The 26,246-nt window shown below is 34.9% G+C and overlaps 1 protein-coding gene across 3 annotated transcripts; it reads left to right on the top strand.

The window, feature by feature from the left end:
- Positions 1 to 25: 25 nt before the first annotated feature.
- On the top strand, positions 26 to 25,868 carry LOC137410639 (E3 ubiquitin-protein ligase AMFR-like). 3 transcript variants are annotated; one of them, XM_068071688.1, is made up of 13 exons: positions 26 to 150; positions 6,142 to 6,516; positions 6,889 to 6,981; positions 9,245 to 9,409; positions 10,873 to 11,066; positions 11,580 to 11,712; positions 11,820 to 12,064; positions 16,107 to 16,309; positions 16,572 to 16,663; positions 19,853 to 19,975; positions 21,599 to 21,738; positions 25,193 to 25,282; positions 25,539 to 25,868. In XM_068071688.1, the coding sequence occupies exons 2-13, from the start codon at positions 6,262 to 6,264 to the stop codon at positions 25,597 to 25,599; spliced, it is 1,794 nt and encodes a 597-aa protein (XP_067927789.1). In that variant the 5' UTR covers positions 26 to 150; positions 6,142 to 6,261; the 3' UTR covers positions 25,600 to 25,868. The 3 variants fall into 3 exon arrangements, with proteins under 3 accessions (XP_067927789.1, XP_067927923.1, XP_067927855.1); XM_068071754.1 differs by having other exon boundaries at positions 103 to 239; XM_068071822.1 differs by lacking the exon at positions 19,853 to 19,975.
- Positions 25,869 to 26,246: the final 378 nt, after the last annotated feature.

Genomic DNA, 26,246 nt, shown 5'->3' with positions numbered 1-26,246 from the left:
TAAAACAAATGTACGTTCGTCTAGACAAGGAGCGCACGGCTCCATGCCCTAATTAAAAAAACAATGTTATGTTGAACCAGATTATTCCGAGCGGGATCCGTCTGATGTAAAAGTTATGCAGACGCTAGACATTCTTCTTGTAAAATAACAGTAAGCATCATCATAGCACAAATAAAGATGTATTTTATTGTTACATTTTTCAGAATCTGACATTTAGTAATTTGGACGCAGCACGCTCTGTAAGTTTTATGTCTGAAGTGGTTACTAAGGAATACTTACGGCTGGCACCCCTGAATGTGCCACGTTACTTAATTTGCAGGGATTTAGGTTAAATTTTGGCTTTTATTGTTGTACTGTTTTCTTCAATAACGAAATTGAGTTCGCACAAGGGTGTCCTTCAAAGTTTAGACGCGAGTTAACAATAGGCCAACATGTTGACAAATTACTACCATATTGTTGTTCGATAACCTGTAGTTTGTTAAGCAACGTATGTTAGCGGTGTCTCACCAAAATATGGTGAGATAGAAAGCAGGGTAATGAAGTTTTTTTTTGAAAAGTGTCATGGAATAATAGAAGGAACAATAACTAAGCACTGACAAAAATGGTTTCAATTAATGCTTTCTTTTATTTACAATTAAACTTTTAGGAATCAATGTATCTAAAAAGCCTCTCTATGTCATTGTACAACTGGTTGGCATATAAGGCAATGAAAAATTCGTTAATTTCAGCTGATTTCTTCTTACTAAAACAGCAAATTTTTTTTTTTTTTTTTTTTTTTTTTACAATTACATTTACAAATTACATTACATACACAAATAAGTGTATGTAAAGTTTAACTTCAGCTACATATGGGAATAATTATTAATATATGAACAGGTTCATTTTTATGAACAAAACGTGTAGTTTTAGTCGCCTTATTAATGCTGGCACTAACAAGATTCGATTTGTTTCTTTGCCTTATGCATATCCCACCTTTGCCATTTATTTTGATACATGTATATATATATATATATATATATTTTATGGCCAAAATGTTAACGAACAGTAAAAGCGAGAAACAACATGATTCCAGCCAGTAAGGATACACTGAAATTGGTCTTGTAAACTGGTAATGTGGTCTAATTATAGACCTCATATTTTGGGGTTCGTATAAATGAAAGAGCTCTGTAAGGTTTAAAGTACCATCTTAGGAGTTTTCTTCTTTTTTAGCAGCTCGTTTATTGCTTTGCAAGCTTGATTGCAAAGTAACTCGATGATGACTCTGCTACTATGATTGTTTACTAAAGCAGAAATATGGTTTCTTTTTCATGTCAATAATGCAGATTGCACATGTATTGTTCAAGTCTCTAACATACAACACGTAAAATTGCTCATCGATAAGCTACTTTGTCAAATGAAGATGTTAAAGCTTATCCACCGCAGAGGATCCTCGTCTTATTCATTAAAACACCACCCTTTTAAATATGATGGTAGTCTGGGAATGTAAGTCCATGTTGAAATTGCTGAGGATTCGAAATTGTATGACGAATGTCGCTTGGTGTATAAAAACAATCTTTGCCATAGGAAAAAAGTTAAACCGTCGTATATTTTTATGAACTTGTTCATATTTGATAAACAGATGAACATGACAGTAGTTTCACTAATAGTTACCCATCATCATTTCTCATTTGCACACTTGTCTCAATTGCTACTTTGCCTGTTGTGTATACATATATATATATATATATATATATATATATATATATATATATATATATATATATATATACAGTCAAACATGGATAACTCGAACTTCAAGGGACCGAGCAAAAGTGTTCGAATTATCAGAGCATTCAAGTTATCAGAGCACTGTCACAAGTCCATATATTTACTTATTTATTAGTAGATACATGTACATATACAAACTATAATATAAATCAAAAGCACAAACGGCTTGTTTCAAATTAAATGCTTCTAATGTAAAGTTTAAAACGTTTTCATGAAAAAGTATAGAGATTTTTCTATCACTTGAGATTGGTTTGTTGTTTGAGGTGATGTTATTGCCAGGACGTTTTTCAGATTGACATTGGCAAAACTTGATCGTTGTTGAAATGCTCAAAAGAAAAGACAGTTTTTTTTTTGGGGTTTTACCCACGATCAATTTTGCCGTTTTTTCTTGAAGTTTATGCAGATTACCTTACTTCACCTGGGATTCGTTAAGAGCAACACTCCGAGACAGTTCAATTAGAAGTTTTACGAGGTTTTACGGTACATTCTATATCACTCACGCTTTTTTAATAGATACTTATTGAATGTACACACGTATTCTGTGTTTAGGTCAAACGATGAATAGTTTTTTGTAGCTCAGACAACGTATACGTTTAATTACAACATTTTTTAAGACGTTTTAAACATTCAACATTCCGACGTTGATTCAACACGGAATCAACGTCGGAAAACTATTCATCACGGGTTAGCCGAGTCACGCACTCAAGGATTTTCGCCACGCACATACAAAACAACATGCGATTTTTGTTTTGTATGTGCGTGGCGAAAATTCTTGCGCGCGTGACCCGGCTAGCCCGTGCTATTCATCGTATCGCAGTATAAATCAAATTTCACCAAACTTTTAGAAAAGTCGTTGACAAAAATATTTTGCCGATGGTGGTAATAACGACGCTTATGAATTACGAAAAGATGAGGTTTACCTCTATGACTTTGAATAATGTGATTTTCTAAAGCGATAACAACCGTTTCGGTAGCTGTTGGGCAAAAAAACAGTTCGAATTAACAGTGTTGAGTTTGAGTTATCTATAGCAATTTATCATTACGTGGGGACGGACCAAAGGAAATGTTCGAATTAACCATGTGTTCGAGCTATCCGTGGACGAGTTATCCATGTTTGACTGTATATGATATATATATATCATATATATATATATCATATGTATATATATCATATATATATATCATATATATATATATATATATATATCATATATATATATATCATATATATATATCATATATATATATCATATATATATATCATATATACTGATGAAGAAGAAGGTTGCAGTTCACTAGAAGCAGACTGCTCAATATTAAAATAGAGCATTTAGATAAAATGTATTAAGAACTGTAAACTTTAAAAACTATTTACTACTTAAAGTTTCATGGTTGTTACCATGCATCAGTTAAAACTGAAATGATCTGAAGCTCATGTGACTGTATGCATAAACACATCAAGTAGCTTAACGATTAAAGCCAACAATATATATAATACATTAATTTGTTTGTCACAGCATTGCAAATCAAGTACTTATTAGAATGTCTGCATTTTGACACAAGCTCGTTTCGTGAGTTTAAACTTGCAAGCGCAGGTTTGTATAGAATAAGGTATTTTTTCCATATGCACAAATTACAGCATTTACTGGTCTTATTGTAACTACAGTGCAACCTCGGTTCTCGAACGCTTCACTTCTCGACCAACTCGGTTTTCGACCAAAAAATTTGAGAATTGTTCGTCTCGGATTTCGACCATAAATTCGGTTCCCGACCAAACCGGAACATGCGCATTTGAATTAAACATTCGCAACAGTTTCGGAAACAGCATGTTTATACGTTTAACGACGTTGTTATGAGCCACTTTCGGAAGGTTCTAAAAAAGGGAGAAGTTTCACGTCATTAATTCTTTACAAAAAGAAGCCATCTGGGAGGACGTCGCCTCTACCGAAGAGATTATCTAGGGACACAACTCCTCCAGTCGAGTTACTCTAAATTGTTTTGGAGGAGGATTCATCTTCAAAGATGTGAAGTAAACCTGCCATTGATGTTTCTATTTTCTTCTTTCACACGATTTCTGATTTAACTGATCTGTTGCATTTTTTTGCTGTTTTATTATCAATTTCTGCGATTTTTTGTATTGTATCGTAACCTTTAATGTTTTTGATGTCCTAAGAGCAAAGCATATAAAGTGTTTACTTTTTGTTTTCTTTTTTAATCCTCATAGATAAAAAATCTTTTATTAAAGTTAAACACGATCTACATCTACCTGTTTTTATTTGTAGTATGCAGTATACAGTACAGTTTATGGTGTAAAATGTTAAAAAATAAATTACCGAGGTTGTTAAATCGACTTGGAACGGATTAAAACTTATACATATTAATTCTAATGAGAAAACCTGTTTCGGATCTCGAACAACTCGGTTTTCGACCAACCTTCTGGAACGGATTGTGTTTGAAAACCGAGGTTGCACTGTACTTGCTTTCTTCAATATTCTCCACTTGATGTTGTACTAAAGGGACCGATCTTTAAGCTGCCTTATAAAACTATTTAGTTCTGTTGATGTTCGTTTTGATTGATTGTTGAAGCTGCTGCGGTGGTTGTAGTATCTTTTCTTGAATGGCCATCTTCTCTGTTAGGCCAACATATGTTTTAGTGACAGCATTAGGTTCATTAGCCATAACTGTTGCCTGATAGATGACAGAGCTGGACATGCATGCATTTGTCAATATTGGACAAATTATTGTGAATCGGTCCGTTCAGTACAACATCAAGTGGAGAATATTGAAGAAAGCAAGCAGTTACAATAAGACCAGTAAATGCTGTAATTTGTGCATATGGGAGAAATATCTTATTCTATACAAACCTGAGCTTGCAAGTTTAAACTCACGGAATGAGTTTGTGTCAAAGTGCAGACATTCTAATAAGCGCTTGATTTGCAATGCTGTGACAAACAAATTAAAGTATTATATATTGTTGGCTTTAATCTTTGGGCTACTTGATGTGTTTATGCATACAGTCACATGAGCTTCAGATCATTTCAGTTTTACCTGATGCATGGTAACAACCATGAAACTTTAAGTAGTAAATAATTTTTAAAGTTTACAGTTCTTATATAATGTATATATATACATATATATATACATATATATATATATATATATATATATATATATATATGTATATATACATGTATATATGTATATATACATGTATATATATACATTTATATATATATATATACAGTAGACGCTCCTATAATGTATACCTCCTATAACGTAAATTCTAGATAACGTAAAGAATTTATATGAAGTTATTGCTTTGTATTATTTAAAAACTTCTGTATAATGTAGTGTCAAATCAGGCGAGTTCTCAAATTTGATTATAATGTTAATTTATCTCATCATATTTGTGAAAGAAAAAATCTCATGCGTATGGTGTTATATCGACTATATATATATATATATATATATATATATATATATATATATATATATATATATATATATATATATAAAATATTTATAAGTGGAACTTCACTCTATATATATATATATATATATATATAAATGTACTATACTACTTCCATGAGATTCTAGTTCGTCGTGATAGATCGTCAAAAGATGTGTCGATAAACCAGAGATAAGAATAGAGACCAAACCAGAGACAAATTTGATTATAATGTTAATTTATCTCATCATATTTGTGAAAGAAAAAATCTCATGCGTATGGTGTTATATCGACTATATATATATATATATAAATGTACTATACTACTTCCATGAGATTCTAGTTCGTCGTGATAGATCGTCAAAAGATGTGTCGATAAACAAGAGATAAGAATAGGTAGCTGCGCAATTATTCATAAATACTTAAAGGCGATCGATTGGTGCAGGTGTTACAGCGTTGGTCCACCAATCTGAATGTCACGAGTTGGAGTAATCTTTCCAAGTGATCTTACAATGTAAAATTCTTAGAACGTAAACATTCCTGGAACGGATTATTTACGTTGCAGGAGTGCCTACTGTGTATATATATATAATTTATATATGGTTTAAATAATAATATTGTCTTTATTTTCATCATAATCTGTGCCAGGTAACCATAAATAAAGTATATCTTTGAGGTTATGAAAAAGTAAGCCTATCACTCCTTTACTTTCAGTTTGCATCATTTTACTCAGTACAAAATGTAAAATAAAACTGATCTATGTTTATTTCTTTGACGTATGACACCTGCATTTCATAATTAACTAGCATAAACTTGATTTGAGTGTAATCTAGTCAGAGATGTATATAGGATTGGCTTGCAGACGCGTATGATTTTTTGCGATCTAATATTTGGCATATTAGGATATATTTTTGTATATGTTTTAGATGTTGATACAATAAGGCTGTCGCAACACAGCACAGCTTATCAAGTGATGACACAACAGTATTTTTCGTGATCTCTAACTCTGGATAAGTATTACACACCTTTAAGTGCTCTGCAACAACATGCCTCCTTCACTCGGTTTTGTGGAGAGGGTTCCATTTCCCACACTCAAGAACTATGTACTAATGTCATTTACCTCTATTGGACTGAGCATGCTGTTTGCATGGAGCAATGCCAAGGACTTCATGATGGAGTCATTAAATAGTTCTAAGAACATGACAGAGGATGAATTGGATTTGCTCTTTGATAAATTGACTTTTTCTGAATATAATCACTGTTTGCTCCTGGCACTGGCCTCCCAGTTCTGGACCATATGTGTAAGTACTCCTAGTACTGTAAGTACTCTTAGTACTCTTCAGTTGTTCTTTATATTTCGCAAGCTGGTATGCTAGCGGTGTGGAGTTGTCTTAACTTGTATTGGGAAAGTTTATGAATTAAATGCTGTTCTTGTAGAATGGCAAAAATATGACCTTAGTCCTTGACGATAATCAGTCCACTAGCAGTTACAGCAAGAGGGCGCGAGCAACTGTTATCACATTTGTGCATTGCTTTTATTGATTTAAAACTTAGACTTCGCAATAGACTGCTTCTGATTTGAAATCATTAAACAGTGTAAATATATCTACATGCACTCTGAGTTTATAATTCTTAAAACTTGTACAGATGCACAATCATCCTGTTATTTTTAGACTATGATTAACACATGCTACTGCGCTCTGGTCCTCTTGGGAAAGGTTATACAGGTTGCTGTTTTCGGTGACCTCCGAGTCAGTGAAATACAGGTACGGCATTATATGTGGCTGATAGCTCGTCGTGGAAGTTTATTCAAAACCCCTGTAGCCATAATACCTGATCCTGCGTCATCAGCTAACCTTTCACATATATTTTAGTGTCGATTCTTTTAGCATTAGCGGATGTTCTGTTATACACATTTATTAAGAACAATTAGTTTTTTTATTTTTATCTAGGAGTTGACAGTGCAATGTAAAAAGTGACTATACCATTCTGCACATGACGGATCAAGATAGGCAAATCTACACTTTGCTTTGGCGAAAATCAAAATACAAAGAAGTTATTACTTTTTAAGTAATAAAATTCTTATACTGTATCACATTTTTAGTTTTCTGCAACAAGAAAGTCCTTCAGATGTTACTGTTATTGTAGAAATCTTAGTTTATACACGCATATCCAGACCTAGTACCTATATTTTATTATTAAGTTCGACCAACTAAAAGTGGCTAGATTCAAGAATTCATCTTTCCACCCAGTGTGAGGAAAGATGAATCAAATCTGCCAACTGCTTTCTTCAAATTTTTGGGATTCATTTTAACTCAAGATTCGCTGATAATAGTAAAAATTCACTCAGCTGAGTTTCAGCCGCTATTTTTCTACAAAAAATTCTACTTAACCCACAAATAGGTCTAAATGGAAGTTTTGTTTTCCAAGAGAAGTACAATCTGACTGGAAGCTTATTCTGGATAACGAAGCGGGAAACTATGCCTAGTCCTAGACCATTGCTTTAGACAAAATTACTAGCAGTCGCAGCTAATCTTTTTTTGCTGTGTGCAGTCATGCCTAACATATTTTAAGCACGCTTAGTAAAATAGTAAAAAGCGATTATAACAAAAAATGCATCAAGTTACTGAGCATTCATTTAAAATAGTGATAAAAATAGTAATGTGAGACTCTACTCAGTATGATATGTTCAGCTGATGTTTTGACACGATATAATCTCAACCTTGCTTTTTTGTTTGAAGTGATGCTAAAAAGAATTTATCTTTTTTATATGTATTGTAACAATTATTATACCCTTTGTAATAACATATTTAGCAGGGTGAAAGGGGCTCATGCTTGCAATTGTAGATAAATACTATTACATTCGACTAAAGTTAATGAAATATCTTACAGCATAATAAACTTTACAGCATAATAATCAAGTTATTGTTAAGATCGGATTTCATATTGCTAACCTCTACTAGGTGGATCGTCATAAAAGTATTAACTGGTATCCTATGTATAAAATATTTTTATACATATTAGCAAATTTGTTCTAGTTGTCATCTGCCAATATACTAGGTTTAACAATTGGTTTTAGTTCAACTTAACAATGTAAAGAAATATTTTTCGTATCATAGTTATGGGCGCTCTTTCAGATGCTCTACTGTTAGGCGGGTAGGCTACATGTCAAAAGATGTCAAAAAAGTATTTGTTCTGGGATGGGCACACTACAAGCAATCGCTTTGTCCTACGTGTTATCATAAACTCTGTGTTTTCTTCCATGTGTTACAATATGTGACCGAAATAATAATTACTCTATCAATAACATGTAGCATGAATCCAATGAAACAGCTTTGACATACATTAGCGTGTGAAATCGCGAAAAGTGTATTCAGTACGTGTATAGGGTAAGAACTGTAGAAATGGTAAGAACGGCTTAACCTTGTGGTTAGGTGCACATGTCTACAAACTTGAGGTTGCAATCTTCATCAGTTTAAATCCAGTACGAAGCGCATTTTTCATTCCAAGGTTTTAATCGCTATAGCTGGACAGACGAACGATGATATATATACCGGTATATACACATCAACAGACGAACGATGACATATATACCGGTATATACACATCAAGTACATTTTTCATTGAACATTTGATTATCATAGCCTTGAAATATTAAGATATTCATTAAGAACCCCCCCTCCCCCCCCCCCCCTTCCCGTCATGTTATTACCACATACCTTCATCAAGAAAAAAACTACCATTTTTTCCTGAAACTATGAGACGAGGCAGTTAGATTCTGAATTGCTCACATGTACCCCGATTGCACGCCCCTATCTCTATGGGCGGGACGCTGAAAGCGCATTAATGCTTCAAGTTGTGGGCCCTATAACTAGCCATATTTTTTTCAAATGATTGGTTTTCCAAACTTGGAAAGCCAATTGATTGGCATGCACAAACTGCACTTGAACATCTGGTGCCCAAACAACCGGTACTTGTGTATCCTCCGTTTGTTAGCGCAAGTGTTTATTGATGTTATTTTGTTTACAGCAACTAAAGGAGAAGTTCTGGAATTTTGTGTTCTACAAGTTCATCTTTGTATTTGGTGTGCTTAATGTTCATTACATGCACGAAACGTGTCTCTGGACAGCCTGGTACTCTCTGCTCTGCTTCTTCCAGTTGCTTGCTCAGCTCTGCAGGTTTCGTTTTGAATATGTGAGTAGCCCTTTTCGAGAGAATAACTGTGTATATAAGGCGGTTATCATAGGAGCCAACAACAAACTTGGAGTGAAGTTGGCCATGTGTAACAATATTTTATATAGCAGCTTTATTATATATAGCTACCTACTTGGTTTCCATCATGTCTGGCATTCATTTTGTTTTGCTTGCCTAGAATTTCACTTCTAATCTCTTGGTTTAAATAAATTGCTCTTATAGTATTTATTGTGCGTATATGTGTGTATAATAATGCAAGTTCTGCATTGTGTAAACATGAATGCCTGTTGAAAGTTACCCTAGTTATTCACGGTTTGTCATACCTAGTTCAGTTTTTCCTCTAAGCTGCTTATCACATTCATGTGGTGCACAACGGTTTTGCTAGCACTTACAACAGACTTGAAGCGTTTTAGTTTAATGTGAAGTTAAGGCTCTGTGAAAAGGCTTTGGGTCTTGTTGATTGTAAAGGTGTTATGGGCTTTGTTGACTGGATTTACTAGCAAGTATGATTGAACATAGTGGAAATATAAAAAAATTGTCGAATTAATTGCTTTATTTTTCAGCTGTAATTGAAAAATTTGTCAGGTGAAGACAATTTGGGTAGTTATTGGTACAGTCAAGCCTCGATATGCTGATTTAATCTTTTTCAATATTTGCTTCATTTGTCAAAGCTGTCATATGTTGGAGGCAATATTCTCATTGGAATATTTTGTTCAATTCATTCCAGATCCTAGCACAGCGATTAATAGGTCATATAATTACATATATACAGCTTTAAAACAATTTTCTTATATAGAACTGTGTAAATAACAGAATGTAAAAGCTAGAATTTCATGTAAAAACTAGTTTAATGAAAGAAACTTGCTAAAAAGAGGTTTTTCATTTTATCTCCTTTTAGGAACACATTGAATGTGCAGGCGCAAACATGATTAGGTTTGGTAGTTGAGTGAGTGTCATGTATCGAAATTTATTTTGTTTTACACTAGATATACGGTAGCTTGAATTAACTTAATGCCTATTTGGTTTGTTATTTTCATGTTTTATTTTTTAATTTTACTGGCGCTTTTTATTTTTTGCTGCAGAACTCTAGCATTTTGAAGAAATTTTGAACACTGTACTCTGGAAATTCTTTGTAAGTTCAGAAGAATATTGGAAACACTTTGACATCATATGTCGAAAAATATAAATGTAAAAAGTTATTCCAAGTCATGGTTCAACTCTGTTATTGTTATTAATCATCTCTGTTTTAGAACTGTTGCTTGATCAACGACAAGTATTTACTGAGCACCTGTTTCCTATTTTGTTTTAACAGTAATTAGATTTCTTTATCTGTGGCAGTGACAAGGCACGCTAATTTATGTGGCATGCTCCATCTGTCGACGTTTGCTTACTTAATGCAATTTAGTACTGTCAATTTTATGACAATTGCCTAAAATTCTTATCAAGCCAAATCACTATTTTAGCTGTCGTGCTCTCCCGCTACACCCAAGTCTCAGCATGTCAAGTTGGTATTCCTACTCACTCTGATATTTCTTGCCTCCATCTGTCTAGCGGCCGGTGCTATCGTTGTTGGGCTCTACACCAATTGGAATGTTAGCGGCTTCCTAGCTGCTGAGTGCCTTTTGCTCATCATCAAAACTGTTTACGTCATCATAAAGTGAGTTGTTTTAATGCCGTTTTATTTAGGATGTAGCTGTTCATCTCTTGTTATTAGGCAATAGGATCACTTACTGTTGTCTTCTCAAGAAATTAGAAATTTCCAAATGGTTTTTGCACTGAAATTGACTTTTTTAGATCATATTTTTAGCTTTCACATTCATGTTGTCTGGTAATGAAAATACGAAAGATGCCATTGTGAGTGTTTAGAGTTTTTTTTGTGGTTTGCAAATTCTTTTGTCCCTGTGGAGTTGCTTCAGAATTAACTTCGAGATGTAGAATATTGAAATTCTTATGTATACACCTCATTGTTGATATGATATTCTGCTTTTCAGTTTTTAAATAATTTCGCGTTTGTCAAATTTGGACAATTATATTTTAGTTTAGCAATGATAATATTTGTTGTGAGTTGCTGCTCTGATGATAAGTAACAACCGCCTTGTTGAATCACCTCTATCAACAAGCACATTATCGCAGCTGTTATTAGTCATGACTATTTTGTACCATACTTTAGGTATATCATATATCTGGTGGATCTGAACCACGAAGGCCTTTGGGAGACAAGAGGTGTCATAACCTACTATACAGAACTTATATGTGAGATAGCGGCCTTAGCCATTGAACTACTGCATTATCTTCACATGGTGGTTCGTTCATTTGTCTTCAGCTTCTTGTTCATTCATGCCTTTATTTAATTTCCAGCGTGGGCAACATTGCTAGGGGTTTTCATTCGTTTCGTGTTGGTTAACTATAGATTTGGAGCAACATTTTCCTCAGTATGGCCAGTATAGTTATCTGGATGCAAGTTCGACATTTGTTTAATGAAATTCGGAAGCGTATTACACGACACCGGAGTTATCTGTCAATTGTAAAAAGCATGGAGGAGAGATTTACGGTGGCAACTGAGGATGAGATCAAACAGTATGATGATAACTGCGCCATTTGTTGGGATAAGATGAGTAAAGCCCGAAAGCTGCCGTGTGGTCACATGTTCCACAAGTAAGTCAAGCAAATTATCTGCTGTCGCCGTTATGTATCAATATCCTGTCATTGTCGTGTCATGAATTATTCATGTGTAATGTAATTGAATATTGACAAGGCACCCACATCAGGCTAAATTACCTATAGTTTGCACTACATTCCAACGGATGGCGCTTTTTGACCAATTATAAATGTCGGCTCTGTTACAAGGTAACCTTAGTTTCTGGTTGATTAAAATCATAGATATAATGAACCTTATTATATCTAATATATTTATTATAATATGGTTTTATATAATGGGTTTATTATATCTATGATTATAATGCTTTGCTTGACAGCTTTTTGTTATGCTCCAGGAAATAGTTTGATAACCCCGCACAACCATTTTTGTTTGTATGTGAAAACGCTATACATTTTCACATTTTTTGGCAGATTTTATGCAAACTTCACAAGCATATGCTCTGTGCCTGGTACTAGGTTACTAAAAATATTTGGTTTCAAAATTCTGTCTAGTTCCAAAGACCCAGCATCTTAAACACCAACCTGCAGGATATTTGGTTGATAATGAGAGAAATCCCAGGCATCGCCTGGCGAACCGCTCGTCACATTATAAAATTGAAGTCCGTAGTACCTTATCGGTTTATTTGCTTTTTCTTTTTTGTTTGCATGTGAAAGAGCGATTGCTAATCGCCTGGCTAACCGCTCGTCACTTTATAAAATTGAAGTCCATAGTACCTTATCGGTTTATTTGCTTTTTCTTTTTGTTTGCATGTGAAAGAGCGATTGCAAATTGCCTGGCTAACCGCTCGTCACTTTATAAAATTGAAGTCCGTAGTACCTTATCGCTTCATTTGTTTTTTTCTTTCAGGTTCGCATTAGCCTGTCTTGACAAGCTGTTGTTTTTGCGTAGTTGTCCCCCGTCGAGCGGCGAGCAACAACAGCTTGTCACAAGACGTACTGCACCTGATGCATCAGCTGCACTTATAGGGAGTTGTTCTCTTCCGTCTACGCGGTTTGGCCGCGATGTTATGTCGGTCGCTCCATTGGTAATCATAATGGATTTCACGCAAAAATTTATGTAGAAAAAAAACAAGATTACAACGTTTAACCAAAGACCAGTTTATGTGATAAACTTTAGTAGAACTTAAGAATAAAATAAACTCAAAATAAAATCCGTAAGAGCAAATAAAACTGACTGATACAAAAATAGAAATAAAACTGACTGAGCGCACAAATAATGACATGTTTAGTCGCTGTTGTGGCGTAAGTTCTCAAATTCTAATAAAGTTTACTGCAGAGAGGGGTCGCCAGTTAAACGTTCTTTTCTTAATTTTTCTACATAAATTTTTGCGTGAAATCCGTTATGATTACCAATGGAGCGACCGGAATAACATCGCAGCCAAGCCGCGTAGACGGAAGAGAACAACTCCTTATACGTTCAGCTGATGCATCAGGTGCAGTACGTCTTGTGACAAGCTGTTGTTGCTCGCCGCTCGACGGGGGGACAACTACGCAAAAACAACAGCTTGTCAAGACAGGCTAGGTTCGCATATGAAAGAGCGATTGCAAATCAACCACTTTAGCTGAGAGCTGATTTACGATATAATGCATTTTAATGATATCTTAACCAAAAAGAAGTTATCTTAGATTTGAGATCTGTTAAGATGGGATTATTGTGGTCATTCTGTTGATGGCCTAAGCCAGGCCAGGTTTGCAAAAGGAAATCTCGATAATTTCTATTTTTCGATTATATTCATGGTACATTGCAATCAATAAAAAACTTGGGATAATTATTCAGAAACATCTCTAAAGTATATTTAGAGCATACTCATCGAAACTTTAACACTGTACTATACAGTAATCTGTTAAATAAAAATAATCAGCCATTTTTCATAAATTTTTACCTAATACCAGATTCCATTAAATTCAAGCTGTGAGTATTCTTGAAACAACTCAACAACCCAATGGAACAACTCATATTGTATATGCATAACACATCAGTACAAATTCATAGTGCGTTTGTGTTTATACAGTTTTAGACTATTTGTAATGAATTGTAAACACATTCTGGAACGTTCTTTAAAGATCGGACAAACCTTGGTTTTGTCTTTGTGCTTTGTCCAGAATGCCTTTCTTCTGGCAGTAGGTAGTTCATAGACTGCAGTGATTCAAAGTGTGACTTTTAGAGGATTTATGAATTCCTTAGAAGGTAACATCCTCAATTTTAAGCTATTTAATGTAGTTTTTTCTGTATGTAATGTATTTGTTTGGAACCTAACAGAATGATGCTTTATAAAGCCATCAGTGTTGAATGTGTGTGGTGGCTGTGTAGCAAAATAGGCCACAAGGGAGTTGTTCATTCCACAATAAAACCCAGACTATGAGCAGACAATTCCAATAGTAAAAGCTACAAAACTTATATAGGGGTGGATTAAACCTTTTCATGCTCAAAGCATATTTTCATGGTTTACATATACGTATACCTTTATTACAAGTCACCTTCATGGCTGTGTCAGTTAGCAGTTCTCTGGCCATACTAGTAATCTCTAATTAGATAATTCTTGTATGTTGCTGACCATCATTACTTATTTAAGCCGACCATGTTAATGACATGCACATTTTCTCATTGCAAATCCTAAGAAGTGTTGCGGGTAGATACTGAAAATTTGGTTTTTTGATCGTGCTTATGAATAAGGTGCACAGTTGTGCGCTGTTGTCAGGTCTCCTACAGTTGTAGCGAAGCCGCTCACTAGCGATGGGCTCATTCTGGTGTGCGCTAGATTTGCAATATGCTCCAGATGCATTACAGACCAATTTGATTTCGCACATGCCTATACTCGGTGGTTTACCCCTGAGTAGGCCAACTGACAACTGTAATACTAAAGGTGTACACTACATAGAATATATTGGATAAAAATGTTCACAGCAAACTCTTCCTTTTATTAGTTTTGTGACCACCACAACTTCGTAACGATCTGAACTGCTCTGAGCACAACAATTCTTATAATAATCTCACATGTAACCAAATGTGGCAATGTTGTTACTATGGCAGTCTTGAAGAAGCCATCACACAGCTAACCAGAATCCCCATTTGAACCTATTGTAGTAATTACTTTGTCTTATAAGGACGCAGTTGAGTGTATCATACAGGGAGGAGGGGGGGGGGGGGGGCAGGGAAAGCATATGAATTCTTATCTACCTAAAGTTATTCCTAGAATTGCTCCTTGAAAAACTCATATTTTACAGACGTTTTGAAATCATTATTTCCGAATAACACGCTTAAAATATTCTGCAAACTAGCAGCTAGCCAATATAGTTGGCTTTTATTTTCCAAAGATATAACTTCCCAACCAGTGGTTTGTAAATACATGTAACAAATAAAACTTAATTTGATGATCATACAGTAGTGCTTTACATAGTTTTGCTAATACGATAAAGAGTTCATAATTTTAATGTATTGATCCAAACTTATCTACTGTGGCTCTTAACTGCTCCATATCTAGTGCATCAAACGCTCTATCTTTTGTCTATCTCTATCCAAACTGGAGGCTTAGTAACCATAATCTTAGGACTATATAAATTTTCAATAACCGTTGGATGAATAGATGAAACTTAGCTAAATTGGCCAAGTTGTAAACAAGCTATTTTTGATCATTTGATGGACCTTCTATGAGTCTCCATGATATTTGTGTAAAAACAAAAGATGTAAAGTTCAAAGCAGCGTGTTGAATACTAAATTATACACAGGTTCATTTGTGCTAAGTTACGCTGAATTTATATCAGCATCTCAAAATGATAAGTTCTGTAAGTCATAATAGAACACTGAAACTACAGCAAGTGACCAATTATTGAATGCCAATTTTTCACAATAAATTTACGGAAGTCTCACTGAAGTAGTTGGTCATTGCAATCCTATGCTCATCAGATTAATAATTTAAAAGATTTGTGTTCAATCTCCAGTTTGCATTCAGCGTTGCTGTCAATTAGTAAATGTATTATAAATTAACTATTCAAAATTTCATCATTTATGTTCACAATACATATACATTTTTTGTTTCAGCCCTTGTCTGAGATCATGGCTGGCCCAAGACATCTCTTGTCCCACCTGTCGCATCGGTCTTGGGGAGCAGAAACCTGAAAGCCCAAATCAAGATTCCGCTGATGGCGAGTTGCCCCCTCCAGCTGCTGTTAGAGGCGCGGAGCGTGCCGCTAGGCCTGAACCACGAAGGCTAAATAGAACCAATCACCTCTTCCACTTTGATGGTAAGTCAGCTATGCATCTCAAAGTTCTATTCTCATTCTAATAAAGTGTTTTATAGAACTATGATTTTGTCAATTTTTTTCTCCTTTCTACTGCATTAGTCACAATCAAATAAATTGAAATATTTAAATTGAAATAGATTATGACCTTCTTCTGTGAGTGGTTACGCATCTTATTTTGTGGTCACATCTGCCTTCCCAGATTCAAAAAGCTAGTTACACACTCCGATTACTAAGAATTGTAACCTTGTCTGATGTTATACAGCCTCCCGCTACATTAGCTGGCTACCGAGTTTCTCTGTGGAAGTAACTCACACGCAGGGTCAGCCACGGGATAACTACCAACTAGACAGCATGGTGAGTGCTGTTTATGCTTTACTCAACCTACTGTATGTATGATCTAGTTCACCTACTTTCTATTCTCATTACTGCCAAATCTCTATTCTCTGAGGAAACATTAAATTTATCATGCCATCTATATCTGATGTTGATCCATATCTGATAATCTGATATTGATTGGTGTGGAAAAACAAAAATCAGACGAAGCATTTCATTAAAACATATACATGTAAGTGTTTCATGCAAACTAGATTATTAGATCGATAAATAGTATAAATATAACATAATGAAATGTTGTTATAGCAACAAAACGGCAACCAAATATATCAATAGAAACATCTAATATTATTATATGACCGTTTGAAAGAAATATACAGTAGCAAGACTGAGTGAAGAGCAACCTATAGAGCTGTTTGGAAAGGAAGTACAGTTAGAGTGAAACGTAACATGGAAACTTTTCATTGCTTAGCTGCTTTTATTCTTTATTGTTACAATTTTGTAGAGTGCCACTTGTAACCAAGTACTAACTAGCGTATATATACAGTCAAACATGGATAACTCGCCCATGGATAGCTCGAACACATGGTTAATTCGAACGGTTTCTTTGGTCCGTTCCCACGTAATGATAAATTGCTATAGATAACTCGAACTCAACACTGTTAACTCGAACTGTTTTTTGCCCAACGGCTACCGAAACGGTTGTTATCGCTTTAGAAAATCACTTTATTCCAAGCCATAGAGGTAAACCTCAACTTTTCGTAATTCATAAGCGTCGTTATTGCCACCATCGGCAAAAATATTTTTGTCAACGACTTTTCTAAAGATTTGGTGAAATTTGATTTATACCAAACATCCGCTTAGCGATCACCCTTCGGAAGCGAGGTAAGGTGAGGTAATCTTTGCATAAACTTCAAGAGAAATCGGCAAAATTGATCGTGGGTAAAACGCTCAAAAGAAAAAGATGTCTTTTCTTTTGAGCATTTCAACAACGATCAAGTTTTGCCAATGTCAATCTAAAAAACGTCCTGGCAATAACATCACCTCAAACAACGAACCAATCTCAAGTGATAGAAAAATCTCTATACTTTTTGATAAAAACGTTTTAAACTTTACATTGGAAGCATTTAATTTGAAACAAGCCATTTGTGCTTTTGATTTATATTATAGTTTGTATATGTACATGTATCTACTAATAAATAAGTAAATACATGGACTTGTGACAGTGCTCTGATAACTTGGACGCTCTGATAATTCGAACACTTTCGCTCGGTCCCGTGAAGTTCGAGTTATCTATGTTTGACTGTATATATATGTTATTGTATAAGAAACATATGGTTAAGTTATATTATTAACTAATATTTCACTCTTTCACTAATGTTATTTCATCTGTTGAAGGTAGTTAGGTTGTACAATATGAAGCATGTTGCTTTCTAAATATATTTATAGTTATAACTACCTTCATAAAAAAGACCTTCCTAATACAATCATGCTATCATAACTATGCGCATGATGTGACAGTTGATTTAATATTTTCCCAATTTACTGTTTGGTTATCTATAGTAGTTGGTCACTGACAGCTATTTCTTACAACACGCAAATAGACACAACCTTTCTACTTCGGTGGTAAGAATATCAGCCAATGAGCGTGCTGAAATAATGAAAAATTAACCAATAAAAAGGGCGTGTGTTATCTTCTCACCAGCCTTATTAGCTGCCATTAAGTAAGAGAATTGAGTCATGCTGGCGGACTTGGACAAAATGAATCGTTTGTGCAGCTGATGGGTAGACTATTTGGTGTGTCTAAACCAACACTCTGGTCTCCCTCACCCGAATAGCATCTGTGATTGGCCAATGAATAAGTTTGTATCATTTAATATTTAATTACATTCTATTCATTTGCAGCTCAAACACTTCTATTTGTCATTGACATAGAAGCGATGGCAGATTTATCATCATCGGTAGTGTTTGGCTATGAATAATATGTAATCGAAAGTACAACTATCATCACATGATTTAATGGTATTTATGTTTCAAAAGCAGTAAACTATTTTAAAAAGCTGAAAGAATTTTGTAGTATTTCATCGTATGAAGCCTTTGTTCATTGGTCAATCTCTTTGTTGACACCGCAAATCATTTTCTGTTGCCACGGCAGCTGGGTATCAGGTCACTTACCCCCTGACCACTCACCCCCCTCCCCCGGGGTCGTATACCCCCCTCCCCCCGGTCACAAGCCCCCTAGGCTATATATCCCCCAGGTCAATTACCCCCTCCCCATGATATTTTTGAAGAGTTTCCACTAAGCAATAATTATAAGTGCAATACCCTTGATCATAGATTAGATTCTTTGAAATTGATCTTGTAAGGAATTTAGACAATTAATTATTCTTTCGATACATTGCAATTGCAATAATGCATTTATTTACAAACTAATCACGAAATACAATTTCGTGATTAGTTTGTAAATAAATGCATTTACTTTTAAGTGTCTTTTTAATCATCCATTATTACCTACTAATTAAACCATGACAAATTAGCAAGTGGTTCATGTGATTTACACCAGAAATTAACTGATTGAAGTTAAACTGTGTTATGTGGAGGTAATTGACCTGGGGGTAATTGACCTGGGGGTAATTGACCTGGAGGTAATTGACTTGGGGGTAATTGACCTGGAGGTAATTGACCTGGGGGTAATTGACCTGGGGTTATATAGCCTAGGGGGTTATGCGATCAGGAGGTAAATGACCGGGGGGGGGGGGTAATTGACCGAGGGGCTATATAGCCTAGGGGGTTATGCGATCAGGGGGTAATTGACCTGGGGGTAATTGACCGAAGGAGTATATAGCCAAGGGAGTTATGCGATCAGGGGTAAATGGCCGGGGGTAAGTGACCTAAAATCGTCATGCTGTCCATTTTATCAGCATGTAACCTCGACTTTGTTGTCACAGCGTTTAGTGTGCACTTTCATCATTATAAGACCTAGAACAATAGTGTAGTAGTCAGCAAATTTTATTTTATTTTAAAAAATCCAATTCATTTTCTCTGATTTTTTTGTAACAATGTTAAACATAATTCAATGTTCCGGTTCCCTCATTTATCTGAACAATCTTATTTGATAACGCATATAATTGAATTGTTAATAACGAATATTATTGCTATGTATCCTGTCGTTGGTCCAATACTTAATTTGTCAGCAATACTTATGTTAAGGCTCTGGAAGTACAACGAGTCTTTCCTGAATTGCCTTTAACTTCCATACTTGAAGATCTTCAGACTACACATTCTGTGGAGATAACAATAGACAATATATTGGAAGGACGACTGGTCATACTGGTAGGACACTACGTCGTTGTCGTCCTTCACCTAGTTTGAGTAGCATCAATTTCTCCTTGTTACATATGGTTTTGATTACCTAATCCATAAGAGATCGCTTTAAAGAGTGTTTAACATAAGGATTCCAATATTTTCATTTAGTAATATATCAGTTTAAACCTAAAAGCAGAATTTTCATCTGTTCCTTTCATAGACCTATTAACTATACTATTAATTACTATTATATTATTAACTAAGCTATTAACTAAGTATAGTTAATAGGTCTATGGTTTCTTTGCTGACTCAACAATGGTTTAGATGTGTCTACATACAACGTCATGCAGATGCGTCATGAAGTTCAACAAATCATCATTGTTTCTATTTCTGGGGCTTGGATTAAATGAAAAAAATTAAATAATATTTGATTTAAAAAAAATTTAAATCATGCAGGTACAAGATTTCCTGAGTTTACAGATGTTTTTGCAAGGGTGGTCAACAGTATTGAGTTGAATTCAACTAAATAAGTCTCTTGACTAGGCTAATCAGCAGCAATAGCAACAAAATAGTTACAGGTTTCACGTCAACAGTTATAAAATAGCAAAATTAGAACTTGAAATTACTAAGGGGTAACTTATTTCTAACTAACATCAAAAGGTCTGTCTGTGTGGGAGTTTTTGCAGCTGCTGCTGTCGACAAACAAATTTGATCTGTTCCTTTATTGGCTGCGTATACCAAAACCTTTGCGTATACCGAAACCTTGTTGCGAGCAAATATTCCTATAAGAATACATCATGTTTCATTCATTTCATGTCCTCAAAACAAAAATAAATATTTTAAATATGTAAATATAATACTAAAACAAATGCATTATGTGAAACAATGCAAACATTAATTTTACAAGCTTAACTTATGTATAAAAACTAAATTAATAAGGTAATAGTCAATAAAAAGGTTTCTACTGTTAGTTTATCAAGAAGAAGCAGGAACAGAAGCGCAGATTAGGCAGTGCATGAGTTCAGAGAACAAATGAGTGCTATCATAACCTACACTAATTTATTCTAGATATGGTTTAAATTCACTTAGTTTACATATTTTCAGATAATTTGTGTTTTAGTTTTAATCTCTACCAGCTTTTTGCTTCTACTCACAGAAATGTAATGCTTTACAAAATTTGCAACTCCATATGTTGAAATTTACTTTCTATGTTAAGCCAAATGTTTGTTCGAATTTTAAGTCATGTTGAACAATTCTTATGTTAATAGGTTGGTCGTAAGTTGAGATATGACATTATTTGGCATTAAACTGAAGTTATGATGATCTAACGAATGATTAGGTTTTTATCGATTTGCCTACAGTTTGTCTTTTCAGTTAAAAGTTGAGATTGCTGTATTAATAGTGCATGAATTGTTGAAAATGCTTGCATAGAATTATTATTGCTAACTTTCATGGCTAAATCCCTGCATGTACTGGACATAACCTTTCAACCTGTCATAACTTTTGATATCAAAATTACCGTAGGTATTTTCAACTAGCCTGTAGGTATTTCCAACTAGCCGGCATGATGGCTGTATAATACCATGAACTGTTGCGTATATAAACAACTGTTATCAGCTGACGCAAGGTCTACAAATAAACTAATTGCAGTCAAATGGTGCCAGTGAAACTGACAATGAAGAAGAGGACAGTGATGATAGCTATAACAGCTCCATGGAGCATCAAGGACCTGATGCTGACTCAAGTCACCCACGAGAAACTACTGCAATGCATGAGCTTGCTCTAAACAGGTGTTTAAACTATTACGATTGGACCGTATTATATATACAATATCATTTTAGATATGTGTTTTACTACCATTAACCAGTAGAATCCTACATTTGCACACAGACTATAGAAAATATGCATCAAAATCTTATTATTATGAATCACGCCAAAATAAATGATTTTTGTATTGACTCAACTAGGGAGTGAGTTAACTTTACTAATGCTCTGCTGTCACTCTATGTGTTTACTACTCTATGGCTGTGGTGTTACTAATTTTATTCTGAAAAAATTGAGATTTGTATCCTGAAATATTCAATTACTGTTTTTTGTGAAGTAGTCGTCTACTGCTGGCAGTACATCGGTATGAAGCCGCCACGTTGTGCGCTAATGCATGACATCAAGATTATGTTTATTCGGCTAGCATGGTGAGGAACGATTCAACGACATTGAGTGTGCAATGAGTTTATTTCCTGCAAGTCTTTCTTCGAATGTCCACTAAAAATATGTTAACGTAAGCAGATCATCTTCAATTTTTAACTGTTGATTTATTTATGCATTGGACAGAAAACGGATGAGCTACATTTTGTGTAAATAAAAAAGTCAGTTTGGCCCAGGCTACATTAATTTCCTCAAAGAAAATAAATGCTATTGCATCCGGTCATGACAAGCTCATCACGACATCATGAGCTATGCCAAAATCGCTTTACTATTCAAAATAAAATTGGTTAATAACTGATATGGTTAGAACATGTGCATATGTAAAGATATTCAAGAAGTCAAATGACTCGCCCGTGCGCAATTCCAATCATAAATACATGTAATTGGAAAAATTTGGTCAATCCTTCTGTACTGAAACAGCTGAATCCCTCATCCAAAGGCCTGCTTCTTGAAAATATCCTTAACAGAGCGCGATACAACAAGCACATTAACCAAACCGCCTCCGGTTATAATCTTACAAAAGTTGGGCTAATCAGCTGTGCTGAATTGTTTATATGTGTTATAACCATTCGATACCAACAATGTTATATCCAACAATACAGGTACATTTGAACATGTTCTTCAATGTTTTAAGAAGTACGTCTGGTTCAAAATTACTGATGACTTTCCAAATCACCATCGCATTAGTTGAAATAAAATGAAAATTGTTTTAATATTTGAATGTTCAACTATTCGACTTACGCATAGTATAGGTTTGAAACTATCATACAAACTGACGAACTTGAAAATTTTTTTGCAATATTGCTGTAGTTTCAATATTTCTGTTATATAACAGTTCCAAACACGAGCGGAGCGATTGGTTGGGAGATTTATGATAAATGCACATGTGCACACAACTCACGAAAATTATTCATTAACGCCGTCGCAAACTCTTGCACTGAAATCTCATCAACAAATTTAACCATTTTTCTGTAGAGTCGTTCAAGTATAATAATGATACAAAACACATGTAAACCTATTTAAATATGTTACCAAGCCTTTGAAAGGTTACCGCAATATCCTAAAACTAACCCATCTGATCGGATGACACATAAATAGACATTAATTCGGCCTAAAATCGAAACTTTAGAAGTCATTTTTTAATCAAAATTAAGACCGGCCAACGAAACGCCAATAAGGCCGTGCGACAAATAGTATAACCATTAAGTCGTCTACTACTTAATTCTACTAACGTTTACAACAGAGACTGGTCTTTGGTTAAACGCAATCTTATTTTTTTCTACATAAATTTTTGCGCGAAATTCGTTATGATTACCAATGGAGCGACCGCCATAACATCGCAGCCAAGACGCATAGACGGAAGAGAACAACTCCCTTTCAGTGCAGCTGATGCATCAAGTACAGTATGTCTTGTGACAAGCTGTTGTGTTGCTCACCCGCTCGACGGGGGAACAACTCCGCAAAAACAACAGTTTGTCAAGACAGGCTAGAGAAAAATGTGCACATTTCACCAGTCTATAGCATTATCTAATTGTCGAAGGTTTCTGTAATAAACGCAGACTGTTTGAGGCGTAGACCGATTTACAGGTACGAAAATGTGGTACACAGTTTATCAGCCTACGTTTTTTGTCCAATTACCGAAGGTTTTTTAAACTATCTAGAACATTAGCCAGATTTCTTTACATCTTATCTACAAGCTAGGGCCGAGCTACAACGTCCCTTTGTGACAAGAATATTTCTTTATTTCACTCCTGGTTGCAGAAAACTTCCAAAACTTAAGACGCGTGAATGCTAATGCTTGCTTTCTGTTACATATCGCTGTCAAAACCATTCTACATTCAACACAACCAACTTTCCAACTGTATATTACATGGCAGCTTGCCATTTTACTTTTAATATTGCATTTCAGAGATATAATAAACATTTCATTATTGCTGTTGTTAGTTAAATTACATACAGTAGGTTAGGTCGACAGCTTGAATTAATCTTTATTTTATTGTTGTAAAGCATAAGTTTGAGATAGTAGTAGATTAGGTCTGATTTTTATACAACCTTTTGTTTTGCATAATTGACCTTTTGAATTTCATTTCAAAACAACTTGACAACTACTATGGACATTCAACCTCCCAGAACACCATGTCGTCGCAGTGGCCGTCCACGTGTCTCCCAATTATTACGGAAGAGAACTAGGTCCTCACAGCAACCATCAACAACAAATGCTAATGTTCAACAACACGCTACTCAAATTAATAACAACAACTCATCTGATTCAGAGAATTCTTTAGTAGATGTAGGTGATGTAAATGACATGGACTTGGCAGCCCCTTTGTTTCCAGATGATGATCATGATTTTATGGACATCATTGACCATGAAAATATTGCACAAAACAATATTGCTCCTCCCAATGCTGCCCCCCCCCCCCTTCACCACATTCCTCATTTTCAATCTTTAGATTGTCCTTATTTTCAAGAACTGCGTAACAACTTTCTAGGCAGACTTGACAACAACATATCACAGCTCACGTGTACTGGATGTAATGAGAAACATTTCATTACATACAATGCTCAAATACAACAATGTCATACGTGCCAACAAGTTCCTCTGTCAAATTCCTAGATGACTAGAGTTTCCTTTTTGAAGTCGTGCTCCCTCAAATTTATTTTATATCATCTCGAACAACTCTCATTTACACTATACTCTGTTAATTCCTGCTGACAACTACTTTTTCAACAACCAGCACTACCCTTTCTTTTTTCCATTATCACTTATTCCATTATCAGGTCGTGAGCTGTATGACGGAAATTTCTAGTTACTATATACTGTGACGAGAAAAATAACAAAAAATCACTCACTATCTAATTTTTAGGCAGTAGGACAACCTTTAAATAGCACCTTTCGTCAATAACTTTTTATCTAGATGAATGCATTAGCTAGCAAACTGCAAGCACTCTAGTATGTGTTGTTGGGTCAATGAAATATTGTTAGTATAAAAGCAGTGGCTAGTCGTCATTTTGCATAGAGTTGCATTTTGATTACAGAGCTTTGTCAAATGAACCATCTAACGAACCCCAGCTACGACAACGCTTATTCACCGATCAAAAAGTGGAGTTGCAAGGCAAGCCACCACAGTAAGATGCTCATAAATGTAACTTACAATGTATTTATCAATTGTGTGCTTGATTGCATAGTATAGCGCACATTCATGTTGAAATACTCTCTGAACATTCATTTCACACAATGCTACTGGCAAATATGTGGGAGATTTCATATCATAGGAAGGATAAATGCTTTAACAAGGTATTATGGCTTTGTAAGGATTATGATTTGTTGTTTAAATTTTTCATTCGTTGCCTTGCAATTGTCTTATAACCTTTTTCGTTGCAGACAGCTGCGATTGCCCAACTCGAGTAGCAATCAAGATTCATCCGCAGACCAGAAATCGTAGACAGACCTACTCTCTTTCTTTTTGTCCGCAATGTGTCTATTGCATACCGGTTTTGACATTTTGACATTTTTCGCCAATGTTCACAGTATTGTTCAAATGAGCAAATGAGAAATGGTAACACAGTTACAATAATGACAACATATATTTTTATAAACAATCCATATGCAATAGGATGTATCGTGCTTGAATCAAGTGCAGTAAAGAAAGACTGTATGTGTTACTGCGAGGCATGTTTGCTGCTTTTAGTTCGTTCCATGACTTTACTTCAAGCTACAAGAAAACATAAAAATACTCATTATATTGAATTGTTAATAGCTTCTGGATAAGTGTTTGGTGATAATGTTGCAACAGGTGGACTTGCAACCATCAAGAGCTAATAGATTCACAAACAGACACAAACTCGTTCAATGTTCCCAAATAGTTACCAACAGTGAGAATTGCTTGCAGCTATGCCATGGAAAAACATTGTTCTCACTAATTGCAAAACGTTTCCCAAAACCTTTCACACAAAAAAGATCGCCAAGTCTTATGAATACATGCACATCGAGCGTGTTTATACATTGCCAAGAACATTTCCTGAACGAATCTTACAATTATTTGTATGTTAGGGAATGAACTTTATCACCCAACTAATTAGTTAGTCATGT

Source organism: Watersipora subatra, chromosome 1, assembly GCF_963576615.1.
Source record: "Watersipora subatra chromosome 1, tzWatSuba1.1, whole genome shotgun sequence".
NCBI lineage: Eukaryota > Metazoa > Bryozoa > Gymnolaemata > Cheilostomatida > Watersiporidae > Watersipora > Watersipora subatra.
The sequence above is the reverse complement of the archived record's forward strand: the minus strand, read 5'-3'. Positions and strand labels throughout refer to the sequence as shown.